Genomic DNA, 25,486 nt, shown 5'->3' with positions numbered 1-25,486 from the left:
TGCACTTTGTCCAACAGTCCCCTTCAAGGGTCAGAAATGTTTTTCTCACATAGTTATTCCAACTACAAAGGACTGGACGTCACTTTTGAAGCATCTCTGCATATGAACGGTTGAACATCTCTGAAAGAATTAAATAGTGACAATGAGCTGGTGAAGACTTCGACTGGAGCTCCTCATTCCAATATAAATCTCTGTCACAAATGATTTCCTCCGACTTCTTCATGAAATTGTCCTTCAGTTCTGCAAAACTCGGACTTAAAGCAGCAGAATTCCATCACAGTAACGAATAATGAGGTAAAAAACATGTTAAATGCACTTCCTTCTGCAATGACAATAATCGATTAAACGGTTTCTCTGAGATGCATCGACTTCTCCATTGACCTCTCGATCGTCCGGGGTGCAGTGACATTCACAATCCCATCTCCTCGGGTCCGGCTGACATCAGGAGATTCCCCGAGTCACTCTGACGCCGCACAACACTATGGGGGCGGCCATCTTCGTATCAGCAAATCACTCAAGATAAGTCTGGATGACGTGGATTTCAGTGTTTTTCAGATTTACAGTAATTAGACGCAGTGTTTATCCCCCACAAATGTTTGAGTTTCATTCATTTTTTTCCATTAATAGAAAAAATAAGGTACAGTAAAGGTTGACCTATGTGTTTTTCTTGTCTCGTCTATAATCCGGTGCTAGTGTTGAACTGTGACAGCAGGGGGTGCTTTATGACCGCCACAGGGTTGATTTATTCACATTCATGTTTAGTAGGAACTTCAGACGGAGTTGATTTAGTCCATCTCTTATGGTTCTGAAATTATAAGCAAAATCTGCAACATAAAATATACAAAATATGATGCGAGGTGAACAAACGTGTGACCGGAAGTTGTGGGAGGGCTCATTTTAAAAGGGACTAGATTGAAGTTTACATTTTTATACTCACTACTGCCACCTTAGGTCGTACGTGTAACTGCAGTTTCTATTAAGCTCGTGCATGACGGCACTTCGGACCCGAATTAACAGCTTTCTGAGTGACGGTGCAGGATTTTAGAGGCAGTTGTGGTGAACAGGTCATTAGGACATGGAGGAACATGTAGGGGGAGAAACATACATGATTTGAACATTGTAACTCCGTCTAGTCCCTTTATGGTCCTTTGAGCTCTTTCCAATGAAAACAGGAAGTTGCTATCATTTTCGGTTGGCAGATATCGGCCTTGACTCGGCATAATATCGGCCAAAAGCCGATATTGTTAACCCCTTAACTCCCACCTGAACAGAGCACATTTTCTCCAGTTTGGCTTTACCCCCAGTCCAAAAGCTTCTGGAAAAAAGCTGAGAAAAAGCAACAAAACTGAGACAAAAACAATGATGGAAATGTGACAAAAAAGTGACGGAAAATGGATGAAAAAGTGGCAAAAATGTCGCAAGAAATTGACAAAAAAATGGATGAAAACATGACAAAAATTTGATTAAAAAAATGACGAAAAAATGACAAAAATGTGACATGATGTGACAAAAAAAAATATTTTTATTTATTTATTACAGGGACAGTGAATATTAATATACATTATACATGTAAATATGCCAGAATTAGCCTAAGGGCTATTTTTCATCTGTAGTCCCAGGACAGTTGTAATGTTAAAAAATTACAAAAATTTGATTAAAATTTGACCCAAAAAAAAAAAAAAGAAAAAAATATGAGAAAAAAATCACCAAAAAATGACAAAAAAGTTGCAAAAAATGAGTTGAATACCCAACAAAAAAATGATGGAAAAAAATCTGATGAAGAGGAAAAAGATCCTCTTGGTTCAGGCGGGAGTTAAGAGGTTAAGTGCCCATACATATCGGCCTCAACCTCTACCTTTAAAAGGTGATTTATGCAACTTTTTATGTGGAAAAAAAATGTATGTTTGTAGTGACCCGGCGGCCGTATGAGTGGTTTCTCTACTGACGGGACCCTCCCACCAGAAAACCTACAAAACAATTGATCCTGGAGCTTTTTTGAGGCCACTGTGACTCATACAGCCGCTGGGTCACTACAAGGTCAAATACGAACAAATACATTTTGTTCGCATTAAAAGTTGCATAATGCACCTTTTAAGCATCCCAAGTAGAAAATACAAATCCGTTTAACCTCTTAACTCCCGCCTGAACCAAGAGGATCTTTTTCCTCACATCATCAGATTTTGTTTTCATCATTTTTTGTTGGGTATTCAACTCATTTTTGTCAATTTTTTATCAAATTTTTGTAACTTTTTCATTTTTTTGTTATTTTTTGTCAAATTTGTGTAATTTGTCACATTTTGGTATTTCTTTTGTAATTTTCTTTCACATTTTTGTCACATTTTTTCGTAATTTTTTTAACCAATATTTTGTCACTTTTTTGCCACACTTTTGGGTTTTTTTCGTCAATTTCTTGTCACTTTTTTATCAATTTTGTCACATTTTTGTAATTTTTTGTCAAATTTTTATCAAATTTTTGTAACTTTTTATTGTATTTTTGTCAAATTTGTGTAATTTGTCACTTTTTTTTTGTTTTTTGTAAAAAAATTTCACATTGTCGTCACATTTTTTCGTCATTTTTTTAAACCAATTTTTTGTAATTTTTTGTCACTTTTTTTGTCAAATTTTTATCAAATTTTTGTAATTTTTTGTCACATTTTTGTCATTTTTTGTAATTTTTTCTTCCTTTTTTATCAATTTTGATTCAATTTTGTATCATTTTTTTGTCATTTTTTGTCTCTTTTTAGTCACATTTTTGTTTTTTTTGGTCAAATTTTTCATTGTTTTCGTCTCAGTTTTGTTGCTATTTTCACACCTTTTTCCCAGAAGCTTTTGGACTGGGGTGAAGCCAAACTGGAGAAAATGTGCTCAGTTCAGGTGGGACTTAAGGGGTTAAATCAATAAAGTGAGGAGAGATGCCTTGTCCTTCCATCTTAACCACAACCCTCTACCACTTCTCAGATGACGTATTGTCCATATTATTTGCTTCCATTTAAAAAGCAAGCTAGTAAAAGTTGGAATGTTGTTTTCCAATCCTCAAATGTCCTTCTACTACTGTGTTGTGCAATTGGATGTGTGGAACGGTGGAGTGTGCGATGTCGAATTACACCCCTGCAGTAAACAGAGCAACCCAGAGTTAATAGAGAAGCTGATCCCCGACTCCTCTCGCTCCCCCCCCCCCCCCATAATAAGACTTCCAAAAGCTTCAGGGCGAAGGAACACACGGATAAATCAAATGTAACGCGTGTCTGCAGGTTATATTTGTTAACGAAGACGAACAGAGCGGAGCCTGTCGAGTCGTGCTCTAAAAGGTCGCCATCGCTCAAGATATCGGCTTCAAAAAACGGCCAAAAAAATAACGTCCTGGTGCAACATTTACGCCCAGGTGTAGGTCAAAACTCCTCAGAAGGTTTTACTGGTATTAAAGACGGAGATACGGAAAATACGCACAGAGATGAGGCTAGATGTTTCAAAATGAGGTGGCCATAGCACTAGGAATGACATGCCTCAAGGAAATGCCCTTCAAAATAAAACTCATGGCACATTTAAGCTCTTAAGTCCCGCCTGAACGGAGAGGATCTTTTTCCTCACGTCGTCAGATTTTTTTTCCATAATTTTTTTGTTGGGTATTCAACTCATTTTTGTATCTTTTTTGTCATTTTTTCTCACATTTTTGTCTTTTTTTTGTCAAATTGTTTTATTTTTTGGGTCAAATTTTAATAACATTTTTGTCATTTTGTGTCACATTTTTTGGTCAAATTTGTATTAAATTTGGGATTTTTTTGTCATATTTTTGTCATATTTTTGTCATTTTTTGGTCACATTGTTGTCATTTCTTCGTCCATGTTTTGTCAATTTCTTGTGACATTTTTGCCACTTTTTCATCCATTTTTGTATATTTTTTTTTGTCAAATTTTGTGTCACATTTTTGTCATTTTTTTGTCACATTTTAGTCATTATTTGGTCAAATTTCTATCACATTTTTGTATTTTTTTGTCATATTTTGTCAATTTCTTGTGACATTTTTGCCAAATTTTTATTACATTTTTGTAACTTTTTTGTCATTTTTTGGTCATTTTTTGTCACATTTGTGTAATTTGTCACATTTTGTCACAATTTTGTAATTGTTTTGTCAAATTTTTATCAATTTTTTGTCACTTTTTTGTCACATTTTTGTCATTTCTTCGTCCATTTTTTGTCAATTTCTTGTGACATTTTTGCCACTTTTTCATCCATTTTTCGTCACTTTTTCGTCACATTTCCATCATTGTTTTTGTCTCAGTTTTGTTGCTTTATCACAGCTTTTTTCCAGAAGCTTTTGGACTGGGGTAAAGCCAAACTGGAGAAAATGTGCTCGGTTCAGGTGGGAGTGAAGGGGTTAAATGCAGAAGGTCACAACTGTCCTTAACTGCCGTCATGCATGAGCTTAACATAGAAGGTGCAGTTACATGCATGGCCTGAGGTGGCAGTAGTGAGTATAAACTTGCACCTAGCCCCTTTAAATTCACCAGATCCTGAGATGGACCTTTATTAATTGATCTCCATTCATTTAAAATCCGATTAACTGAACTGCCCAACGATATCCTCGATAAGACACATATTTGTAGGACTTTTGGAGGTATTATTTAGCTGATGTGCACATTGTGGGACAGAACAAGGCTCCTAATGGCTAGAGAGGAACCTTCAGAAGTCCAGAAGCTAAAGGAGATACGACAGGAAGCAAACAGGCTTCTTTCCCCACCTCCTTCCACACTGACAGCAAAACAAGATGGCCAAAAGGAAAAGGAAAACTAACGTAGCATAAATCCCCTCACAATGAAAGCACTGGTCATCCATCTGCCCAAGACGCTTTCGAAACAGACAAACATTTGGAGGTGATGTTTAGCTTCTGAGGCACGTTTCATATTGGGTGTTTCAAAACGAGCTGGTTAAAAATAGTGCGTAATGCGGATGATGTGGCGGAGAGTGTAGGAAAACACTGCTGTAATGAGGAAACACTGAGTCCATTCATAACGCACTCCGGCCAAAACATGTGACACGAGAACAGCCTCAAAACATGCTGTGCTCTTTGCCCACTCCATTTACCACCCGTCTAAACCAAATGCATTCTGTCCTCTTTGGCTATTATATAGGCCTGTGGAACGCCTCATTTGAAAGCTAAGACCCACAAAACTGATCTTTTTCCTCGCATTGTTGCTGTGTTGTGTCACCTTTTTATTTTATTTATTTTATTTTGTCACATTTTTGTTGAATTTTTGTCATTTCTCTGTTGCGTTTTTGTTGGATTTTTGTTTAATTTTTGTCACATTTTTGTTGAAGTTTTGTCACATTTTTGTTGAAGTTTTGTTGAATTTTTTTCATTTTTTTGTCGCGTTTTTGTTGAGTTTTTGTTGAATTTTTGTTGAATTTTTGTCATTTTTTTGTTGAATTTTTGTTGAATTTTTGTCACATTTTTGTCACATTTTTGTCATTTCTTTGTTGCGTTTCTGTTGAATTTTTGTTGGATTTTTGTCATTTTTTTGTTGAATTTTTGTCACATTTTTGTTGAATTTTTGTCATTTCTTTGTTGAATTTTTGTCACATTTTTGTTGGATTTTTGTCACATTTTTGTTGAATTTTTGTCATTTTTTTTGTTGGATTTTTGTCTTTTTTTTGTTGGATTTTTGTCACATTTTTGTTGAATTTTTGTCACATTTTCTTTGAATTTCTGTCATTTTTTTGTTGAATTTTTGTCATTTTTTGTAGCGTTTTTGTTGAAGTTTTGTTGAATTTTTGTCACATTTTTGTTGAATTTTTGTCACGTTTTTGTCACATTTTTGTTGCGTTTACATCCTTTTTTTCTCATTTTTTTGTAGCCGTTTTTGTGCTTTTTTCCCAAGAAGCTTTTTGATTAGGGTAAAGCCAAACTGGAGAAAATGGGATCCGTTCAGGTGGGAGTTAATAGGTTAAATAAAACCCTATGTTCGATGAGTGACTGCTTTCTTTTAGAGCTGTGTGGTTCTCAAACTGTGGTGCACAAGCTCAGTGTTTATCATCTGTACATTTATTAGCATTTCCCTCATTTTTTAAGCTTCAGAGTTTGATTCTGTGGCATTTTAATAATATTATATCCTGAGTTTCCTGCATCGATATACATAACATAACTTTAGATTTTATTATCGTGGCAGGCCTTGCTTTTTTTTAATGCATAGGCGTCTGTGTGAAAACTATACTTGTTTGAAATGCCCCAAACTCAAATCCAAACATGTCCATGACTTGGCCTAAAGCACAGATTTAAACTAGTTTTTACACGTCTTTTCCCAAACGTAGCGCCTTTTAGAGCTCGTTATGTATAACTTAAAGCCACACCGCGTAAGATTTAGCTAAATAAACAAAATTGAAAGAATTTTTGTTATTTTTTTGTTGAATTTTTGTTGAATTTTTGTCTTTTTTTTGTTGAATTTTTGTCACATTTTTGTTGAATTTTTGTCATTTTTTGTTGCGTTTTTGTTGAATGTTTGTTGAATGTTTGTTGAATTTTTTGTCACATTTTTGTCACATTTTTGTTGAATTTTTTGTCATTTCTTTGTTGCGTTTTTGTTGAATATTTGCTGCTTTGTTGAATTTTTGTTGAATTTGTTGAATTTTTGTCACATTTTTTGTTGTATTTTTGTTGAATTTTTTGCTGAATTTTTGCTGAATTTTTGTTGAATTTTTGTTGAATTTTGTTGAATTTTTGTCATTTTTTGTTGAATTTTTGTTGAATTTTTGCTGAATTTTTGTTGAATTTTTGTTGAATTTTTGTTGAATTTTTGTCACATTTTTGTTGAATTTTGTTGAATTTTTGTCATTTTTTGTTGAATTTTTTTGTAATTTTTTTGTTGCGTTTTTGTTGACTATTTGTTGTTTTGTTGATTTTTTGTTGAATTTGTTGAATTTTTGTCACATTTTTTGTTGTATTTTTGTTGAATTTTTGTTGAATTTTTGTTGAATTTTGTTGAATTTTTGTTGAATTTTTGTTGAATTTTTGTTGAATTTTTGTTGAATTTTTGTCACATTTTTGCCGATTTTTTGTGGATTTTTTGTTGATTTTTTGTTGATTTTTTGTTGATTTTTTTTGATTTTTTGTTGATTTTTTGTTGATTTTTTGTTGATTTTTTGTCATATTTATTGCTCTGTTTTATTGTCTTGATGTTTGGTGCAGCTGTGAGGCGACTTCTGTTGTGATATTGGGCGATACAAAACCATTCAACTTAAACTAATCACCACCTCATGACATCAGCAGGTGGGACGGACGGAATAATAAATGACTCTGCACGAATAAAACAAAAGTCCATGAAGAAACTACAAAACAACAAAAACAGTAAAACCGAACCTCAAAACTGTGGATGACGGTGAATGTGAGGCCGTTAAACTTCCCGTCGTGATGAGTTCTGCGGCGGCTCGGGCAGAAATAGCCGCGGTTATTTGCTGCAGAGGAAGTGCACTGAGCTGCTGTCAGATCCACTGACTGACCCCCCCCCCCTCAGCGCTAAAAATAAACCTGGGACCTATTTACCAACAAACCCAGACCTCCACACCACATACACGTCTTCTCTTCATACAGGCGTGTAAGTTTGACAAAGGACAAGTGAATAGACGGTTTATAGTTAATTTACTCATTTACACTTCCTTGAGTAAAGTAGGCGACACTTTAAAGAGAAGTTATATCAGAATTGAACAGATGCCATTTTATCTTTTTTTTTTTCATTTTTCATTCAATATTAATTTAAAGCCCATGTCCAAAAGCTCCTCAATGCCTGTGTTTTATTCATTTATGTGTTTTTATTTAACAATAGTATTGAGATGTTACTTAAATGGTCTCTTTTCGTCTTTACTTCAGCTCCTGTAGATTTTCTCGTGTGTTTGTAGTAACTTAGCGAGTAGCTACAGTGTTTTCATTGTTCTGCTGCAGCTCATTTTCCCTCAATATAAACATGCTGTATGTCTTTAATTTGGATTTTCTGAGGACGTTTTAGCCGCTGGGTTAGTTTTTCAGATGAATAAACCCCTGGGCATAAAACGGCGTCAGAATGGCCAAAACTGCGTTAGACGCGAGTTAGCAACGTTAGCCTGTATGTTGTAAACACTGCAGACGCTGCAGCACGAACAACATTAAGCTCTGGTTAAATGTGGATTATTGTATTTCCACTAAAGAATTCTCCAGTTTGTTGCTTCTTCTCTCCTCAGCTGAGAGCTGCGCCTCGTAGGTGCGCTGGTATCGGGACCTCATGAATGAGTACAAGCATGTGGTATCGGCCTGATACCCGTTACTGGTATCGGTATCGGTGCATCCCTACTTGTGAAGATTCAAAGATCACTCAAAGATCACTCAAACCCACTCGAGTGGGTCAAAGCACAGCTCCACGTCTGTTTTTGATGAGAGAACAACATTGTAACATGGTAAAAAGCCCTTAAAAGCTGATATTGCATGAGCCCCCTTTCAATATTGCATTTCACTTTCTTCATGGGGTTATCTAAAGTTGAAGCCTGTTTTCCTCTGGATATTAAAGTGTTGATTCTGTTTACAGCCTTGGCTCGGGGCGCTGGGCCTGTAAATACGCTCTGACACCATTTGGCTGCACATTCTTCAGCCTCAGTGGGACATTAAAGCTTCCTGTACCTAAATAGAGTGGAGTGGAGAAAACATCTTTCCTGTTTAATACGATTTGCAATGTTCAGCCCATAATTTGAGCTGCGATGCATTAACAACAACAAGCAATCAAACGACTGTAATAAATTGAGAAAATAAATCAAGTTAGAGGCGACTTTGCAAATGTTTAAGGGTCTTGTGCATTTTGTTTTCCCACAGTAATGTGTCCAAAAATACCCCAAGGACAGAAACGCCAACAGAAGCTTCAAATCCCTGCTGCAGATGCCTAATTTATATGATCAGACCCTTTTTAGTGCATTTTGTAGAGACCTAAGGACTAAACCTCTTACCACCCGCCAAAACCAAATCCATTCTCTCCTTCATGCCATTGTCGTCACTTTTTATTTCCCTTATGTGTTTTTGTCACTTTTTTATTACTTTTTTGCTGCTCTTCTGTCACTTTTTTGCTGGATTTTTGTAATTTTTTTGCTGGATTTTTGTCATTTTTTCTGCTGGATTTTTGCCATTTTTTGCTGGATCATTGTCACTTTTTTGCTGGAATTTAGTCACTAATTTTGCTGGATTTTTGTGTTTTTCTGCTGGATTTTTGACATTTTTTTGCTGGATTTTTGTCACTTTTTTGCTGGATTTTTGTGTTTTTCTGCTGGATTTTTGTGTTTTTCTGCTGGATTTTTGTCACTTTTTTGCTGGATTTTTGTCTTTTTCTGCTGGATTTTTGTCATTTTTTTCTGCTGGATTTTAGTTTTTTTTTTTGCTAGATTTTTGTCTTTTTCTGCTGGATTTTTGTCACTTTTTTGCTGGATTTTTGTCACTTTTTTTGCTGGATTTTTGACATTTTTTTGCTGGATTTTTGTCTTTTTTTGCTGGATTTTTGTCTTTTTTTCTGCTGGATTTTTGTCTTTTTTGCTGGATTTTTGTCTTTTTTTGCTGGATTTGTGACATTTTTTTTGCTGGATTTTTGACATTTTTTTGCTGGATTTTTGTCTTTTTTTGCTGGATTTGTGACATTTTTTCAGCTGGATTTTTGACTTTTTTGCTGGATTTTTGTCTTTTTTTGCTGGATTTTTGACTTTTTTTTGCTGGATTTTTGTCACTTTTTTTTGGTCACTTTTTAGCTTTTTTTGTTGAGTTTACATCAACAAACAAATCTGGAACAGTCTTCACGAGGATGTGAGACAGTTCTTTTTGCCAGAGCATATGACTGAAAGTATTTTGTCTGCACTCTTGCCTTTTACTGTAATTGATTCATTTTAAGTTTATGTTTTATTGATTTTATCGGTTTTCTTGTAATTTTATGCAACTCTGAAGCACTTTGAATTGCCTTGTTTAAGAATTGTGCTCTACAAATAAACTTGCCTTGCCTTATTTAGAAAATATGTATCCCCTTATGAGGCAAAACCTTATTGCAATGTGCCGTGGCTAAAAGTGAAGCCCCGCCCACCCCGAGCCTGCGTGTGCCAAACCCACCGAGTTTGGGGAAGACGATGAGGTACTCTGCGTTGCACTGTGGGCAGGTGACCCTCGCCGTGCTGTTGCCCCGCTGTTTCTCGTCCACCCAGCGCTGCAGGCAGGCCTGGTGCACCCATTTGGTGGAGCCCCGGCAGCGGCACGGGCGCACCCACTCCGCCGTGCGGTCGTCCTCGTCTGTGGCAAAGCACACCCAGCAGCTCCTGGAGGGAGAAGAGCAAGGCCCACAATCAGAGGAAGCACCGAACACATCAGGTTAACCTCTTAACTCCCGCCTGAACCGAGAGGATCTTTTTCCTCACGTCAGCAGATTTTTTACCATCATTTTTGTAGCTTTTTTGTCATTTTTTGTCATTTATTGTCACATTTTTGTCATTTTTTTGTCATTTTTTTGTCATTTTTTTGTTATTTTTTATCACATTTTAGTCTTTTTTTTTTCCACATTTATGTCATTTTTTTGGTCATTTTTTGGTCATTTTTTGGTCATTTTTTGGTCATTTTTTCGCCAATTTTTGGTCATTTTTTTGGTCAATTTCTTGTGACATTTTTGTGACATTTTTTCGTCCATTTTTTCAATCACATTATGTCTTTTTTTGGTCATTTTTTTGTTATTTTTTGTCAAATCTTTGTCATATTTGGTATTTTTTTGTCACATTTTGTCATATTTTAGTCATTTTTTCACATTTATGTCATTTTTTGGATCATTTTTTTGTCATTTTTTGTCATTTTTTTGTCAAATTTTTATCACATTTTTATCACATTTTTGTATTTTTTTGTCACATTTTTTCAAAATTTTGGTCATTTTTTTGCCAATTTTTTGTCATTTTTTTGTCAATTTCTTGTGACATTTTTGCCACTTTTTCATAAATTTTTCATCACTTTTTTCGCCAATGTTTTCTCACTTTTTGTCACATTTCCATCATTGTTTTCGTCTCAGTTTCACTTTCACCAATGGGAAATGGGGGAAATACAGCACATTTATTTATCTATGACTAATGATTCACGTCACTATATGGACGAGGAAACATCCGTTGTTTAGCGCCTCAGCTCAGTGAGACTCTGAGCCGATGACCCGCTTTGAGACACGATACGCAACGCACAGAATGAAGCCGTTTTCGAGACAGTCACGTGCAGGGGCGGACTGGCCACATGTCCATTCTGGAAGAGCACAGAAGGGCCACCAGTCCCGCCTCAACCGAGCTTTACCCAAATCTAAAAGCTGAAAAGAAAAGCATCAAAATAGCGAGAAAAAGAGGATGAAAACATGAGAAAAACACGGACAAAAAAACACAACAAAAAAATGATAGAAAAAAATAATTAAAAATTCGACAAAAATGTGACAAAAATTCAACAAAATGTGACAAAAATGTGACAAAAATGTGACAAAAATGTGACAAAAATGTGACAAAAATTCAACAAAAATGCGACAAAAATTCAACAAAAATGTGACAAAAATTCAACAAAATGTGACAAAAATTCAACAAAAATGCGACAAAAATTTGACAAAAATGTGACAAAAATTCAACAAAATGTGACAAAAATGTGACAAAAATGTGACAAAAATTTGACAAAAAATTGACAAAAATTCAACAAAAATTCAACAAAATGTGACAAAAATTCAACAAAAATTCAACAAAAAATCAACAAAAATTCAACAAAAATTCAACAAAAATTCAACAAAAATTCAACAAAAATTCAACAAAATGTGACAAAAATTTGACAAAAATTTGACAAAAAATTGACAAAAATTCAACAAAAATTCAACAAAAATTCAACAAAATGTGACAAAAATTCACCAAAATTCCACAAAAATTCAACAAAAATTCAACAAAAATGTGGCAAAAATGAAAGAAAAAAAAAGAAAAAAAAACATACAAAAGGTGACACAACACAGCAACCGCGCGAGGAAAAAGGTCAGTTTTGTGGGTCTTAGCTTTCAAACCCTTGTTTGAAAGCTACACAGCCAAAAGAGGACAGAATGCATTTGGTTAAGGTGGGTGGTTAGAGGTTAAAATATGTATTTGTGGAAGTGTCACAATTACGCTAATTTGGGCCAGGCGTGTCAGAGTCCAGGGCTGTTTTTCAATCCCAGTCCGCCCATGGTCACGTGACCAGGTGTTACTGAAAGAGGCTCCGACGCATCTGCTTCAGGAAGAGCGATACAAGCTCACATCACTATCATTTCCCGATGACACAGTGAATCCACAGGTGCATGATCAGCCTCTGCCCTTAAAAGTTCTGTAACCACATAATGCAACCTTTGGATTTGTGGCAAACGCTCGAGTAGCCACTGCAGCCTATTGTTGCGTCACCGAAAAGTATTAATAAAATCCAAAAGTAAACAAGTCGAAGTCAAAGCCCTGGCGTGTGCTTGGAGAGCTCCTGAAAGAGCTCCCAGCTGCCCCACTCCAGATTTGGACGTGTGCAGCCCAATGTGGCATTCGAGCCTCATTTTCATAATTACAGCACGGCTCCAACAGTTGGGTTTCAGGAGATGAATGAGGCGTGATTAGACGACACACGCCGCACATAAAAACCCCGATGTTAATGCGATTCCGCCTCAGAGCAGAGGTTCGGCTCATTTATGTCACGCTGCGGGGTTTGGGGCAATGAAACAAGGTTTACCTGAGGATATACAGAGAAGAAGCAGTAAAAGCCATGGAACAGAGCAAACGCACCAAAGGACAAAAAGGAGGATGTCAATATGTAGGACAAGGCAGTACTTTGGACATAAAGGTGGATGAAGTGTGTTCCCCAAGGACAGAAACCAAGGACCAATTGTTCTCAGCGACAGCATCGTGATCATTAACCCCTTAACTCCCGCCTGAACCGAGCACATTTTCTCCAGTTTGGCTTTACCCCAGTCCAAAAGCTTCTGGAAAAAAGATGTGAAAATAGCAACAAAACTGAGACGTAAACGATGATGGAAATGCGACAAAAAAGTGAGAAAACGTTGACAAAAAGTGACGAAAAATTGATGAAAAAGAGGCAAAAATGTAACAAGAAATTGACAAGAAATTGATGAAAAAATGACAAAAAAATGACAAAAAAATGACAAAAAAATGACAAAAAATTGATGAAAAAATTGATGAAAAAATTACAAAAATGTGACAAAAAATGACAAAAAAATAAAAAAAAATGAAAAATATCTAAAACTGAGTTGAATACCCAACAAAAAAATGATGGGAAAAAAAAATCTGATGACGTGAGGAAAAAGATCCTAAAATGGCCGCCATCAGAGTTTTCACAGATTACTCAAAAATACGTGAATGTGCCAAGGCAACACTTCAGGCAGGGGTGGCCAAATAGTCAGAGACCAAGAGCCGAAATTTTCAACCTTGATCCTGTGAAGAGCCACAAAGGCACCGACCATTAGCGAGATCCCGGGGCGGTAGTTTATTGTGATTAAATAGAATGTGACCGTTTTATTAAATCACAATAAACTATATCTCTATGCCTGGCCTTTTGCTAGATTTAATGGTTTTACTCCTCACCAAGATTGAAATACATGTATATTAACTGACATTTTGTGCTGTTCTGCTCTGACTGAGACAGAATTTGATTTTTTTTTTTTTTTTTTATGCTGGGGTGTGTTTGTATGAGGGGCCCTGCCCACTGAGCCCCCTTCTCTAATTCGCCCCTGGCCTGTACGCTCTGCCTGCAGCTTCGTCCTGACTGGACTGTGCATAGAGCGCACTCTCGGCTGCACAAAGTTCATAAACTTTAACCAGGAGCCTCTGGAGGACGCCTGAGAGTCTGTTTTAAGTTGTATTTGTTACAGTTACTGTCACATGTGAAAGAAAAGTCATGACTTTGTGTATTTCCGCGTTACGATGTCGTGCTTCGCATCATAAGCTTCGTTAGAGCTCCGCTTTTTTCCATTTCCTAATTTGATCTTTTTCTGTGAATATGAGGCCAAATTACATCAAATAAAGAGTAGCTGATCAGAAACCTGAAAAGCAGAAGCTGATCCTAGAGCCACGATCTGCCTGCCTGTTGTTTAAAGCAGTACTAAGTAACTCTTCCCCCTAGAGGCCATAAGTGCAACTGCAGGTGTAGTAGCAAGTTACGATTTTTTTAACTTATTAATTGTCTTGGAGAGTAAATACTACTAATACGAAGGGAGAGAGGGTTACTGTGCATCCAATTATACAATGGAAATATTTTTTTCACTCAAACTTGGCTGTAAATACTGTTTAAACTGTGACGTTAGCCCGCAGTTAGCTTTGCCCGTTAGCCTGTTAGCTTCTTCTTCGTGATTACATTAGTGTGTATTGCTTTCTCCGCACCGGTGCCAGTCAAGTTGCAAACATGGTTTTCTGGCCAGAGACACCAGGGGGAGATGAAAGACCCTCCAATCATCCCATAAACACTTGTATTACCCCCACAGGGACTACGGAAAGGATTTATTAAGGTAAACACGTTACTTAGTACTGCTTTAACCTACATCCCGCTTTGAGTGAGGCTGCACGGGCACCTTTTACACGCCGCTCGAAAACGAGGGAGATACAGACTCTCATTCATGTGTAGAGATGAAACAGGGTCTGTAGGACGATGGTTGGATTTTTGGTCAAAGACTGTTACAGTTTATGGGAAATATTTACCAATTATTTTGCAAAGAGCCGCACTGTATTAAACATATCCAGTCATGCAAAGAGCCGCACTCTGATTGGCCAAGAGCCGCGTGTTCGCCACCCCTGTGCCAAGGCAACACTTCAGGCATGTTTTTAATGAGGGAATGACATGATGCAAAGCTATAAAAAGTCAAATTTGCAGAATACCCAGCCTTAAAGAATGAAAAGGTACCCAAGCCTCACACTAAATATTTCAACACGTGCTAACCGGTGTGATAGTAGGTCAGATGTACAGTGTATTTTACTCTCCCTGTTTAATAATCTATGTGGAATTATCACAGTGACAGCGCGGTCCACTCTGTTACTGACACAGGGCCGGATAACATCAGTCTCCCTTCAGCTGGAAGTTTCCAACACTGAATAAAACATGGCGCCGTGGGAGAGCTGCAGTCACGACCAGGTGACACTGCAGAGGACGGCGGACTTCGGAGACGGTAAACACAGGATACATGACCAGTCGAAAGGCTGCGGCGACTACGGAGCCAGACGCCTACTTTGTTCTTTCACATATTGTTCAATCTCCATTTGTTTTTTTCATATATAAAAAAAATACATGTAGCTACCTCATGAAATAAAAGCAAATACTTTCCTCCAGTATCATTTAAAGGGGGGGTATTATGCAAAATTGACTTTTTCAAGCTTTCCATCATGTTATTATGTCATTCCCTCATTAAAAACATGCCTGAAGTGTTGCCTTGGCACATTCACGTATTTCTGAGTAATCTGTAAAAACTCTGATGGCGGCCATTTTAGGGATAGGTTTGCCTGAGTCCTCCTAGGAACGCCCCCACCTCCTGGAGACGCCTCCGAGCTTTCGTCACCAGCCGAGTAACCAACCACTGCTCCTCAGCAGAACCCCCTCCCCACTGATGCCACAGACAGCGTGTGGAGGGGGCGTGTCCGAAAGGGATTTTTGTAATTTTTTTGCTGGATTTTTGTCATTTTTTGCTGGATTTTTGTCTTTTTTTGCTGGATTTTTGTCTTTTTTTGCTGGATTTTTGTCTTTTTTTTGCTGGATTTTTGTCTTTTTTTGCTGGATTATTGACATTGTTTTGCTGGATTTTTGCCATTTTTTGCTAGATTTTTGTCTTTTTGTCAATTTCCATACTCATTTTCTTCTCGTTTTTTGTCGCCCTTTTGAAGAAGCTTTTAGATTTGGAGAATTTGGAGAAAACATGTTCAAAACTAGTATTAACACAACTAACACTACAATCTTAAAGTCAAAAACAGACTAACCAGACCAATGTCATGATCACTGGGATGAAACGTCAAAAATGAAAGGTTAAATCTGCAATAAAAATCTAAACTTGGATCTCCCACCTCTAGACAAGCTGTGTGTATTCTACATATTGAAACCTCTATTTGATTTCTTTGACTCAAACTAGGAATTCAATGCACTTTTGATGACACGATCCCGAAACAAAGCCTCCTCATCTCCAAAGCCCCAGACACTCCAGCGTGAGGAGCCGCTGTGATCTCACGTGCCACAGACGGACCCTCATCGTCTCTAGGTGCAGAGCTGTTTTTCTTTAAGACCAACCACAAAGGGCCCTTTCAGTGGGCGCTGGTCACGTGACTGTGGGAAACTGGAGGTCCCCGGGTTCAGAGGAGCAGGACAAAAGTAAATCTACGAGAAATATATTGCAGCGCATTTTGTTCTTTTGAGGCGATGTTACAAATCTCAGTCAGAAGAAGGATCTGTGATTTTGCTGTATTGTGGCTCCACTGGTTTGTTTGGATATGGCACCGACAATAATATTGCGGTGACGATAATTTGGGTATATACACTAGGGATGTCACGGTAACCGGTGTAGCGGTAAACCCCGGTAAAAATTTTGACGGTGAAAATGACCGCCTTGTTTTGTGTTTTTATTATTATCTCGGTGAATAACCGCACCCGCGGTGTCGGCACGGTGAGCCTCACCAGCCACCGTCTCATCTGCTGCAGTTTCCGCGCATGCGCACTTTGTTGTTTGCCCAAACAAAACTTTCTCGAAGCTGGAATCATGTCCGACACGACAGCGCAGGATCTGTCAGCCTTCAGAGTTCAGTTTACGGAACGTGCAGGAAAAAGTGTCTCTAAAGCAGCAATACTCTTGACTCTCCTGCGTGACCGTCTCACTCTATAGCAGTAAGCTAACGTTAGCGTGACCGTCTCCCACAGCTCTATAGCAGGAAGCTAACGTTAGCGTGACCGTCTCCCACAGCTCTATAGCAGGAAGCTAACGTTAGCGTGACCGTCTCCCACAGCTCTATAGCAGGAAGCTAACGTTAGCGTGACCGTCTCCCACAGCTCTATAGCAGTAAGCTAACGTTAGCGTGACCGTCTCCCACAGCTCTATAGCAGTAAGCTAACGTTAGCGTGACCGTCTCCCACAGCTCTATAGCAGGAAGCTAACGTTAGCGTGACCGTCTCCCACAGCTCTATAGCAGGAAGCTAACGTTAGCGTGACCGTCTCCCACAGCTCTATAGCAGGAAGCTAACGTTAGCGTGACCGTCTCCCACAGCTCTATAGCAGTAAGCTAACGTTAGCGTGACCGTCTCCCACAGCTCTATAGCAGTAAGCTAACGTTAGCGTGACCGTCTCCCACAGCTCTATAGCAGGAAGCTAACGTTAGCGTGACCGTCTCCCACAGCTCTATAGCAGGAAGCTAACGTTAGCGTGACCGTCTCCCACAGCTCTATAGCAGGAAGCTAACGTTAGCGTGACCGTCTCCCACAGCTCTATAGCAGTAAGCTAACGTTAGCGTGACCGTCTCCCACAGCTCTATAGCAGGAAGCTAACGTTAGCGTGACCGTCTCCCACAGCTCTATAGCAGGAAGCTAACGTTAGCGTGACCGTCTCCCACAGCTCTATAGCAGGAAGCTAACGTTAGCGTGACCGTCTCCCACAGCTCTATAGCAGGAAGCTAACGTTAGCGTGACCGTCTCCCACAGCTCTATAGCAGTAAGCTAACGTTAGCGTGACCGTCTCCCACAGCTCTATAGCAGTAAGCTAACGTTAGCGTTTTAGCTGAAATGCTGATGTGGGACTTTGGGTTGAAGGAGAATGTAACGAGTCGCCCCATAGTGCGGCTGCAGCGCCACCGCCAGCATAAGCCGTGTCCGGATACCTCCGCACAATGGCACAATGCGTTACGGGGCTCCCGGTGGCAGATTGCAATAGATTCACTCTCGCCGCAGTTTTATGAATTTAATAAAGATGGCATTTTCCCAAATCTGCAAAGCGAAAGCTCACTGGAAGGACAACAACAATTTTCCTGATAAAGACGGTTTATCTTCGTTTCTGACGCTGTAAATAGTACATGTAATACCCTCAAAACGATCAACAACACATCGTTATAGTTCCTTTACTTTGATGTGAAAAGGCTTTGTCTGTATTTTTTTTATGTAACAAGCACAGTTAAACTTTTTTGAAACGATTTCAGTTTGTGCAGGACAATCAATGCTTTCTGAACATATTAACACACATTTAAAAAAAATACCGCGATAATATCGAAAACCGTGATAATTTTGGTCACAATAACCGTGAGGTAAAATTTTCATACCGTGACAGCCCTTATATACACTAATGTGTAGCCCCAAATGGTAGTTAGGGTTCCAAAAATTCCCGGAATTTTCAATGTGGAAAATATTCAATGGGAATTTAACCTCTTTTTTTTTTTGCCATTTTTTTTGTCACTTTTTCGTCCATTTTTTCGTCCGTTTTTTCTCACTTTTTTGTCAAATTTTTGTCAATTTTTGTCATTTTTTTTGTACATTTTTTGTACATTTTTTGTACATTTTTTGTCACTTTTTTGTCCATTTTTTCTCACTTTTTTGTCACATTTCCATCATTGTTTTTCGTCTCAGTTTTGTTGCTATTTTCTCACCTTTTTTCCAGAAGCTTTTGGACTGGGGTAAAGCCAGACTGAAGAAAATGTGCTCGGTTCAGGTGGGAGTTAAGGGGTTAAAGGGGCTAGATGCAAGTTGGCCATTTTACACTCACTACTGCCACCTCAGGTCATACGTGTAACTGCACCTTCTATAATAAGCTCGTGCATGACGGCACTTCCTTTCTGAGAGACAGTGCAGGATTTTAGAGGCAGTTGTGGTGAACAGGTCTGAGCTCATTCTACACATCAGGACATGGCTGGAACACGAAAATATTCCAGGAAATTTCCAGAAATGCATCAGGAATGTTCTGCCCCTTTGCAATCCTTATGGCAGTAGAGTGTTGTTTATTTGTCACAGGAGAAACTGAACTGTGTAGAGTGTTTTTGAGCTCCAAGTCCTGACCCAGAGGTACCAGTGTCAGGTCGACCTAAAGAAAGCCTGTGTGAAAACTAAAAAACATGCCAGCGATACCAACATGGCTTATCAAACCCAGCCCTACATCCAAGTTGAACATCTTAGACCAGGCCAGGTTGCAAACGTCTATTGCACAACGTATGGGTTTGTTTTCTCAGACAAGCTCAGGGTCAAGATCTGAACAAACCAAACACGAGCTTCAAGAACAGCTGCAAGAGAACAAAACAAGAGGGTTCTGCAAAAGGTCAGAGAGAATCGCTGCATTGCGGAGGCACTTTGTCCAGCACCGTGTCTGGAGGAGAGTGTAGCAAATAGACGATTAACCTCTTAACTCCCGCCTGAACCGAGAGGATCTTTTTCCTCACATTATCTGATTTTTGTCCATTTTTTTGTTGGGCATTCAACTCATTTTTGTAACTTTTTTGTCTTTTTTTTGTCAATTTTTTTTGTAAAATTTTAATCACATTTTTGTAAAAAAAATTGTCACATTTGTCATTTTTTTTGGTCATTTTTTCGTCCATTTTTTGTCACTTTTTTGTCACATTTCCATCATTGTTTTCGTCTCAGTTTTGTTGCTATTTTCACAGCTTTTTTCCAGAAGCTTTTGGACTGGGGTGAAGCCAAACTGGAGAAAATGTGCTCGGTTCAGGTGGGAGTTAAGGGGTTAAGTAAGGATTAAACAACTCGGAGCCTTAGTGCATTAGACGGTTCTAATGCCCGACACAGTGTTGTTCCTCCTGCATTATAACGTCTAACGCGGCTCCTCGTTGTTTAATCCGCTTATACCAGGGTCCCACAAACGTAACATTTATAATAAATGTTTTTTTCATTGACTAAACTCACTAAATCTGCCAGACTACGAGACTATTTTGTGTGGGTTATTAGCCGGTCACTGAAGGCTGGTCTCAGAGCGAGTCATTCTCTGCAGCTATTACGAGGATCTCAGTCAGGCTCAACGACACAACATCAGCACAGAATCACAACACAACAGGACTAACCCGGAAACACTTTTCCCTGGAAGTAAACACCGATATGCGGCACTCGTGGGCAGGAGTTATTTCACTTTTACGCAGTTTAACCTGAAGCTAAAGCTAGCTAGCTCAACCAGCTCAACTGTTTATGGAAACAGCTGCGGTGGAGTCGCTCACACCTGGGCCCCCCCAACTCAAACTTTTATGTTTGACTTTACTAATCCAGACAAATATGCTTCAATGCAGGATCATTTTATGTACGCCTGAAAATGATGAATAGCCTTAACCGTTTTCAATAGAAATGTAAATATGTTATTAACAGTAGCTAACCTAGCTGCTCACTCTCCTCTACAAACATTTATCAAACCTTTTGTTTTGGCCAAAAACGTTGAAATTAACACAAAATCCATCTCATACGTTCCTGTCAGTCACTAATTACGCCTTTATCTGATTCAGCTGTGTCATGCGTTGCTATGGCGACGCCACAGCGGAGTGACATCCCAGTGATTTAACTACCGGACTACGTGTGCGGTTATACCAAAATAATGCACCAGCCAATCAGAATCCAGTATTCACCCAGACCATGGTATAAATAAAGTGAAACTAAAACTTGAAATCACAATATCGCTATCAGCTGATTTTGCACAAATAGTGAAAAACATCTTGCATTTACGAATTGAGCCTCCGCGATGGGAAAAGCCTATTCACCCGTTAGCTGTGAATGAACTGCCGCTCGAATGGCTCCAGGCGCTCTGACAGTAATTTGAGCAGATGGGAGCTCGAGTATTGTAGCAGTTATGACGAAAGGTAATATCATTTGTACCATGCAAAGGTCAATGTCAGCGCCCACATAGAAATGGGCCAGAGTCCAATATTTACACAAAGTGCTGCGTCAAACGTCTCCAGCGCCCCAGAGGACGTCCCGAACGGCCCAAAGGCAGCCAAAAAGTGCATCTCTATACGAGGACTACTAATATCATTAAAGCTAGTGAGGTGTAAATTTAGGAGCGGCAGGTTTTATATCCAATTCAAAATTAAATTTAACACGGCCTTTTATTATACTTAGACTACATGTCTTTAGCTACAAGGCATATCTCAAGGTCAACCCCTTAACTCCCACCTGAACCGAGCACATTTTCTCCAGTTTGGCTTTACCCCAGTCCAAAAGCTTCTGGAAAAAAGCTGTGAAAATAGTGACAAAACTGAGACGAAAACAATGATGGAAATGTGACAAAAAAGTGAGAAAACATTAACAAAAAAAAGGGACGAAAAATTGATGAAAAAGTGGCAAAAAAATTGATTGAAAAAATGACAAAAATGTGACAAAAATATGACAAAAATGTGATAAAAAATGACAAAAATGAGTTGAACACCCAACAAAAAAATGATGGAAAAAAAATCTGATGTGACTTGACATCTTGATCTGACGTGAGGAAAAAGATCCTCTTGGTTCAGGCAGGAGTTAAGAGGTTAAAGGGCCTAGATGCAAGTTGGCCATTTCATACTCACTACTGCCACCTCAGGCCATTTGTGTAACTGCACCTTCTATATTAAAGCAGTACTAAGTAACTCTTCCCCCTAAAGGCCATAAGCGCAACTGCAGGTGTAGTAGCAAGTTACGATTTTTTAACTTCTTAATTGTCTTGGAGAGTAAGACAGGAAAGGCGAAGGGAGAGAGGGTTACTGTGCATCCAATTATACAATAGAAATATTTTTTTTCACTCAAACTTGGCTGTAAATACTGTTTAAAGTGACGTTAGCCCGCAGTTAGCTTTGCCCGTTAGCATGTTAGCTTCTTCTTCGTGATTCCATTAGTGTGTATTGCTTTCTCCGCACCGGGGGCAGTCAAGTTGCAAACATGGTTTTCTGGCCAGAGACACCAGGGGGAGATGAAAGACCCTCCAATCATCCCATAAACACTTGTATTACCCCCACAGGGACTACGGAAAGGATTTATTAAGGTAAACACGTTACTTAGTACTGCTTTAAGTGACAGTGCAGGATTTCAGAGTCAGTTGTAGTGAACAGGTCTGAGCTCATTCTACACACTTAACATTTTTAAACACCCTATAGTCCCTTTAAGGTGATCAACTGTACAGTACACTGGTTCAGTGGTTACAAAAGTTCGAATTCCGCGCAGTAATCTTCACTTTACTGTGCGGATGCCAAACTACTCCTGGTATTATTACGCCTTACAATATAGTCCCCCCTTTTATCCGCTTAGAAAATCCACATTGTTTAATTTTGCGTAATTATACTTTGTAGTGGAACACTTCACGTAACCATATTTAAATAGGGAAAACGTGGAAGAGCTTGGTAGCTTCTATCTTGACCTGTTTTGGAGCTATAGAGGAGAGAGGGAGAGGCTAAATGCTAACGCCGTCTGCGCTGTGTTTACGTGACTGAAGGCACGGGGGAAGATCAGACAGGTCCTAAAGAACTCGTCAAAGCTAAGGTAAGAACATATCTCAGTATGGAAAAACGGTGGCCTATTCCTTTAAAGGCAATTGGGTGAAATTTCCCCAGGGGTGTATTTTTATTGTAAACACTCATAAACAAAAAAAACTCACGTTAAGGGCGCTTCGACACAAAAATGTGCTTGAAACTTTAGAGAGCTATAACTTCATGAAGGAACAATATTTCTTTTCACTTTTTTTTTATTGTGAAGGTCTGACTCTCCTCTTTGTATACATATACAAAAAATAACTTTCATAATGTTTTAACCCTTGCAATGCCAACTTTCTGATCCAAAGTTGCTACAGCGCATGCTCCAAAAACACAAAAAATGAAATATTTTGAAAATTTCAAACCCAAAATGGGAAATGTCTGGTCTGGCTGATGTGGCCTGATGTCTGTGTGAAATGACCCGAAGGATTTGTTTCTAAGTTGAAATTTGTTTATGTAGCGGCAATTTTAGTATGTTGCGTTGTGGGAGCTTCCACACACTTTAGAGAGCAATAAAAAAAATGAAGGAACAATATTTTTTAAAACTTTTTGGTTTTAATTTGTAGGTTGACCTGTCCTCTTGTCATGCTTACAAAAATAATCAAACTTTTAAAATATTAGAACCCTTTCATTGCCAACTTTCTGTCGCAAAGTCACTAAAATGGATTTCCATTGTGGGCCCTTTGACTCCATAGACTTACATTATAATCACAATTTTTCAAAACCCTTCTATAAAACGGATTAAAAATTTAATTTCAAACTTCTGCATATTTTCTGAACCTTGAGGCTTCAAACTAACGGCCTGACACAGTTTTTTCACCATGAGGTCATTTCTACCTAGTTTGACAGAAGAAAGAAAATGGCCGTTTTTTCCAATATTAGTACCTGTCCGGTACTACATTTTCATCCACCATTCACAGTCAAGCGATTAATCAATTAATAAAAATAAATGGTAGATGAATCGATTACCAAATAATCCTTAGTTGCAGCCCTAATAAAAATGCCTCCAAAAACAAGAATTGAAAGTATTGATACTAAAGTGTTGCAATCAAAGTCCAATCTGATATTTTGTCCCAGCTCCAGTATTTAGCATCATTGTCTTTATAATATCTATATTACTAATTCATCTTTAGTGGGAGGTCCTGGACTGTCCACACGGTAGTTTTGAGGGTCCCAGCCTGAAAAGTTTGGGAAGAGGTAAGAGGTAAACCAAACTCGGCTTCAGTATAAGGACACTAAAGACTTTTATGAAGGAAGGCTTTTTAATCACGACTTAATAGTAACTAATTAACTGATTAACCTCTTAACTCCCGCCTGAACCGAGAGGATCTTTTTCCTCACGTCATCAGATTTTTTTTTTCATAATTTTTTTGTTGGGTATTCAACTCATTTTTGTAACTTTTTAGTCATTTTTTTTGTCATTTTTTGTTATTTTTTGGTCAATTTTTTTATCACATTTTTGTCATTTTTTTTGTCATTTTTGTCAATTTTTTGTAATTTTTTTTGTCATTTTTGTCAATTTTTTGCAATATTTTGTGTCAAATTTTTATCAAATTCTTGTCACATTTTTGTCATTTTTTGTCACATTTTTTTAATCATTTATTCGTCATTTTTGTCACATTTTTTTAATCATTTATTCGTCATTTTTTAAATCATTTTGTCATATTTTTGTCATTTTTTTGTCACATTTTTGTCAATTTTTATCACATTTTTTGTAATTTTTTTGTCAATTTTTTATCAAATTGTTGTCCTTTTTTTCATCCATTTTTTATCATTTTTTTTGTCACATTTTTGTCATTTTTCGTCAATTTTTTGTCATTTTTTTGTCAAATTTTTATCACATTTTTGTCATTTTTTTGTCAATTTTTTGTCAATTACTTGTGACATTTTTGCCACATTTTCATCCATTTTTCGTCACTTTTTTATCAATGTTTTCTCACTTTGTTGTCACATTTCCATCATCGTTTTCGTCTCAGTTCTGTCGCTATTTTCACACCTTTTTCCCAGTCTCAGTTCTGTCGCTATTTTCACACCTTTTTCCCAGAAGCTTTTGGACTGGGGTAAAGCCAAACTGGAGAAAATGTGCTCGGTTCAGGTGGGAGTTACGGTGTTAATGTAGTTTCTGTTAAATTGGTCCAACTCCTTACACTTTCACTCTCGTTTTACAGGAAAACCCTTTATACGAGTACAAGTCAGACTACCTCGTTTACCACAATATAGTGATACAAGATTCCATAACTGTGTCTTTAGATCATAAATAAACAGCATCAGACATATTTTTGAATAGACGGGAAACAAGTTGCGTCAGATATGGTGGTTTAATGTGGCATGGTGTTACGTTGCATTTCCCTGCAATGACAACACGGGGACGTTCTGCACCATCGGTATTAATTGGGTCGCTTTACATCAGAACAAAAGCCTATTTACATAACAGTTTCTTGTGCTGACACGGACAGACGATGCAAATGTTAAGAAACGAGATTAATCGCCGTTTTGTAACCCTGAGGCTACATAACATTAGCTGTTATTAGCTCACCTGTCCAGATTCTGCTGCATAACCACCGCGCTCTGATCCGACATTTCTGCGGCGATTCTCTGAGCAGCTCCTATGTTGTCTTCGCTTGATTGTCGATAGAATGAAGAATCAAATCAATACGTGGCATGAATCTGCGTGCAAAATGCTACTTAGCGGTGAAGCTAGCTACTGTTTAGCTGCTGCACAGACACAGGGCCTTTGTGCTGTCACCACGCAACCGCTGCAGCCTCGCCGTTAGCGTCCGATTAAAACTACTTCTTTACGTTCATGGTAATAATTCAACGCTAACGCAACGAGCCGACTGGAGATGTAGCATAAAAGCTCCTAGGTTTCGCTTGTCACTCGTGTTTTCGCGTCGGCGTGACCGCTGAACTCCATGGAGCGCTCGTCTGTCGTCGCCGAGCAAAATAGACACGGGCGTGACGTCACAACAACAAAGGCAAACGCGGAAGTAAATCACTGTGGGTGTTGTAGTTTAACCTCTTGACTCCCGCCTGAACCGAGAGGATCTTT

At 38.3% G+C, this 25,486-nt stretch overlaps 1 protein-coding gene across 1 annotated transcript in view; it reads right to left on the bottom strand.

Annotated features, from left to right (window-relative positions):
* Window positions 1–25,387, bottom strand: part of marchf5 (membrane-associated ring finger (C3HC4) 5) — a 37,136-nt gene extending 11,749 nt beyond the window's left edge. Inside the window, exons 1-2 of the mRNA XM_079560612.1 lie at window positions 24,974–25,387; window positions 10,097–10,299 (exon numbers count right to left, since the gene is read on the bottom strand). Of these exons, the coding sequence (XP_079416738.1) occupies window positions 10,097–10,299; window positions 24,974–25,017 (247 nt within the window). The 5' untranslated portion in view covers window positions 25,018–25,387. The remainder of the gene's footprint in view (window positions 1–10,096; window positions 10,300–24,973) is intronic.
* Window positions 25,388–25,486: the final 99 nt, after the last annotated feature.

This window comes from Gobius niger (assembly GCF_951799975.1).
Source record: "Gobius niger genome assembly, chromosome: 7".
Lineage (NCBI taxonomy): Eukaryota > Metazoa > Chordata > Actinopteri > Gobiiformes > Gobiidae > Gobius > Gobius niger.
This window is presented reverse-complemented; position numbering and strand designations above follow the sequence as displayed.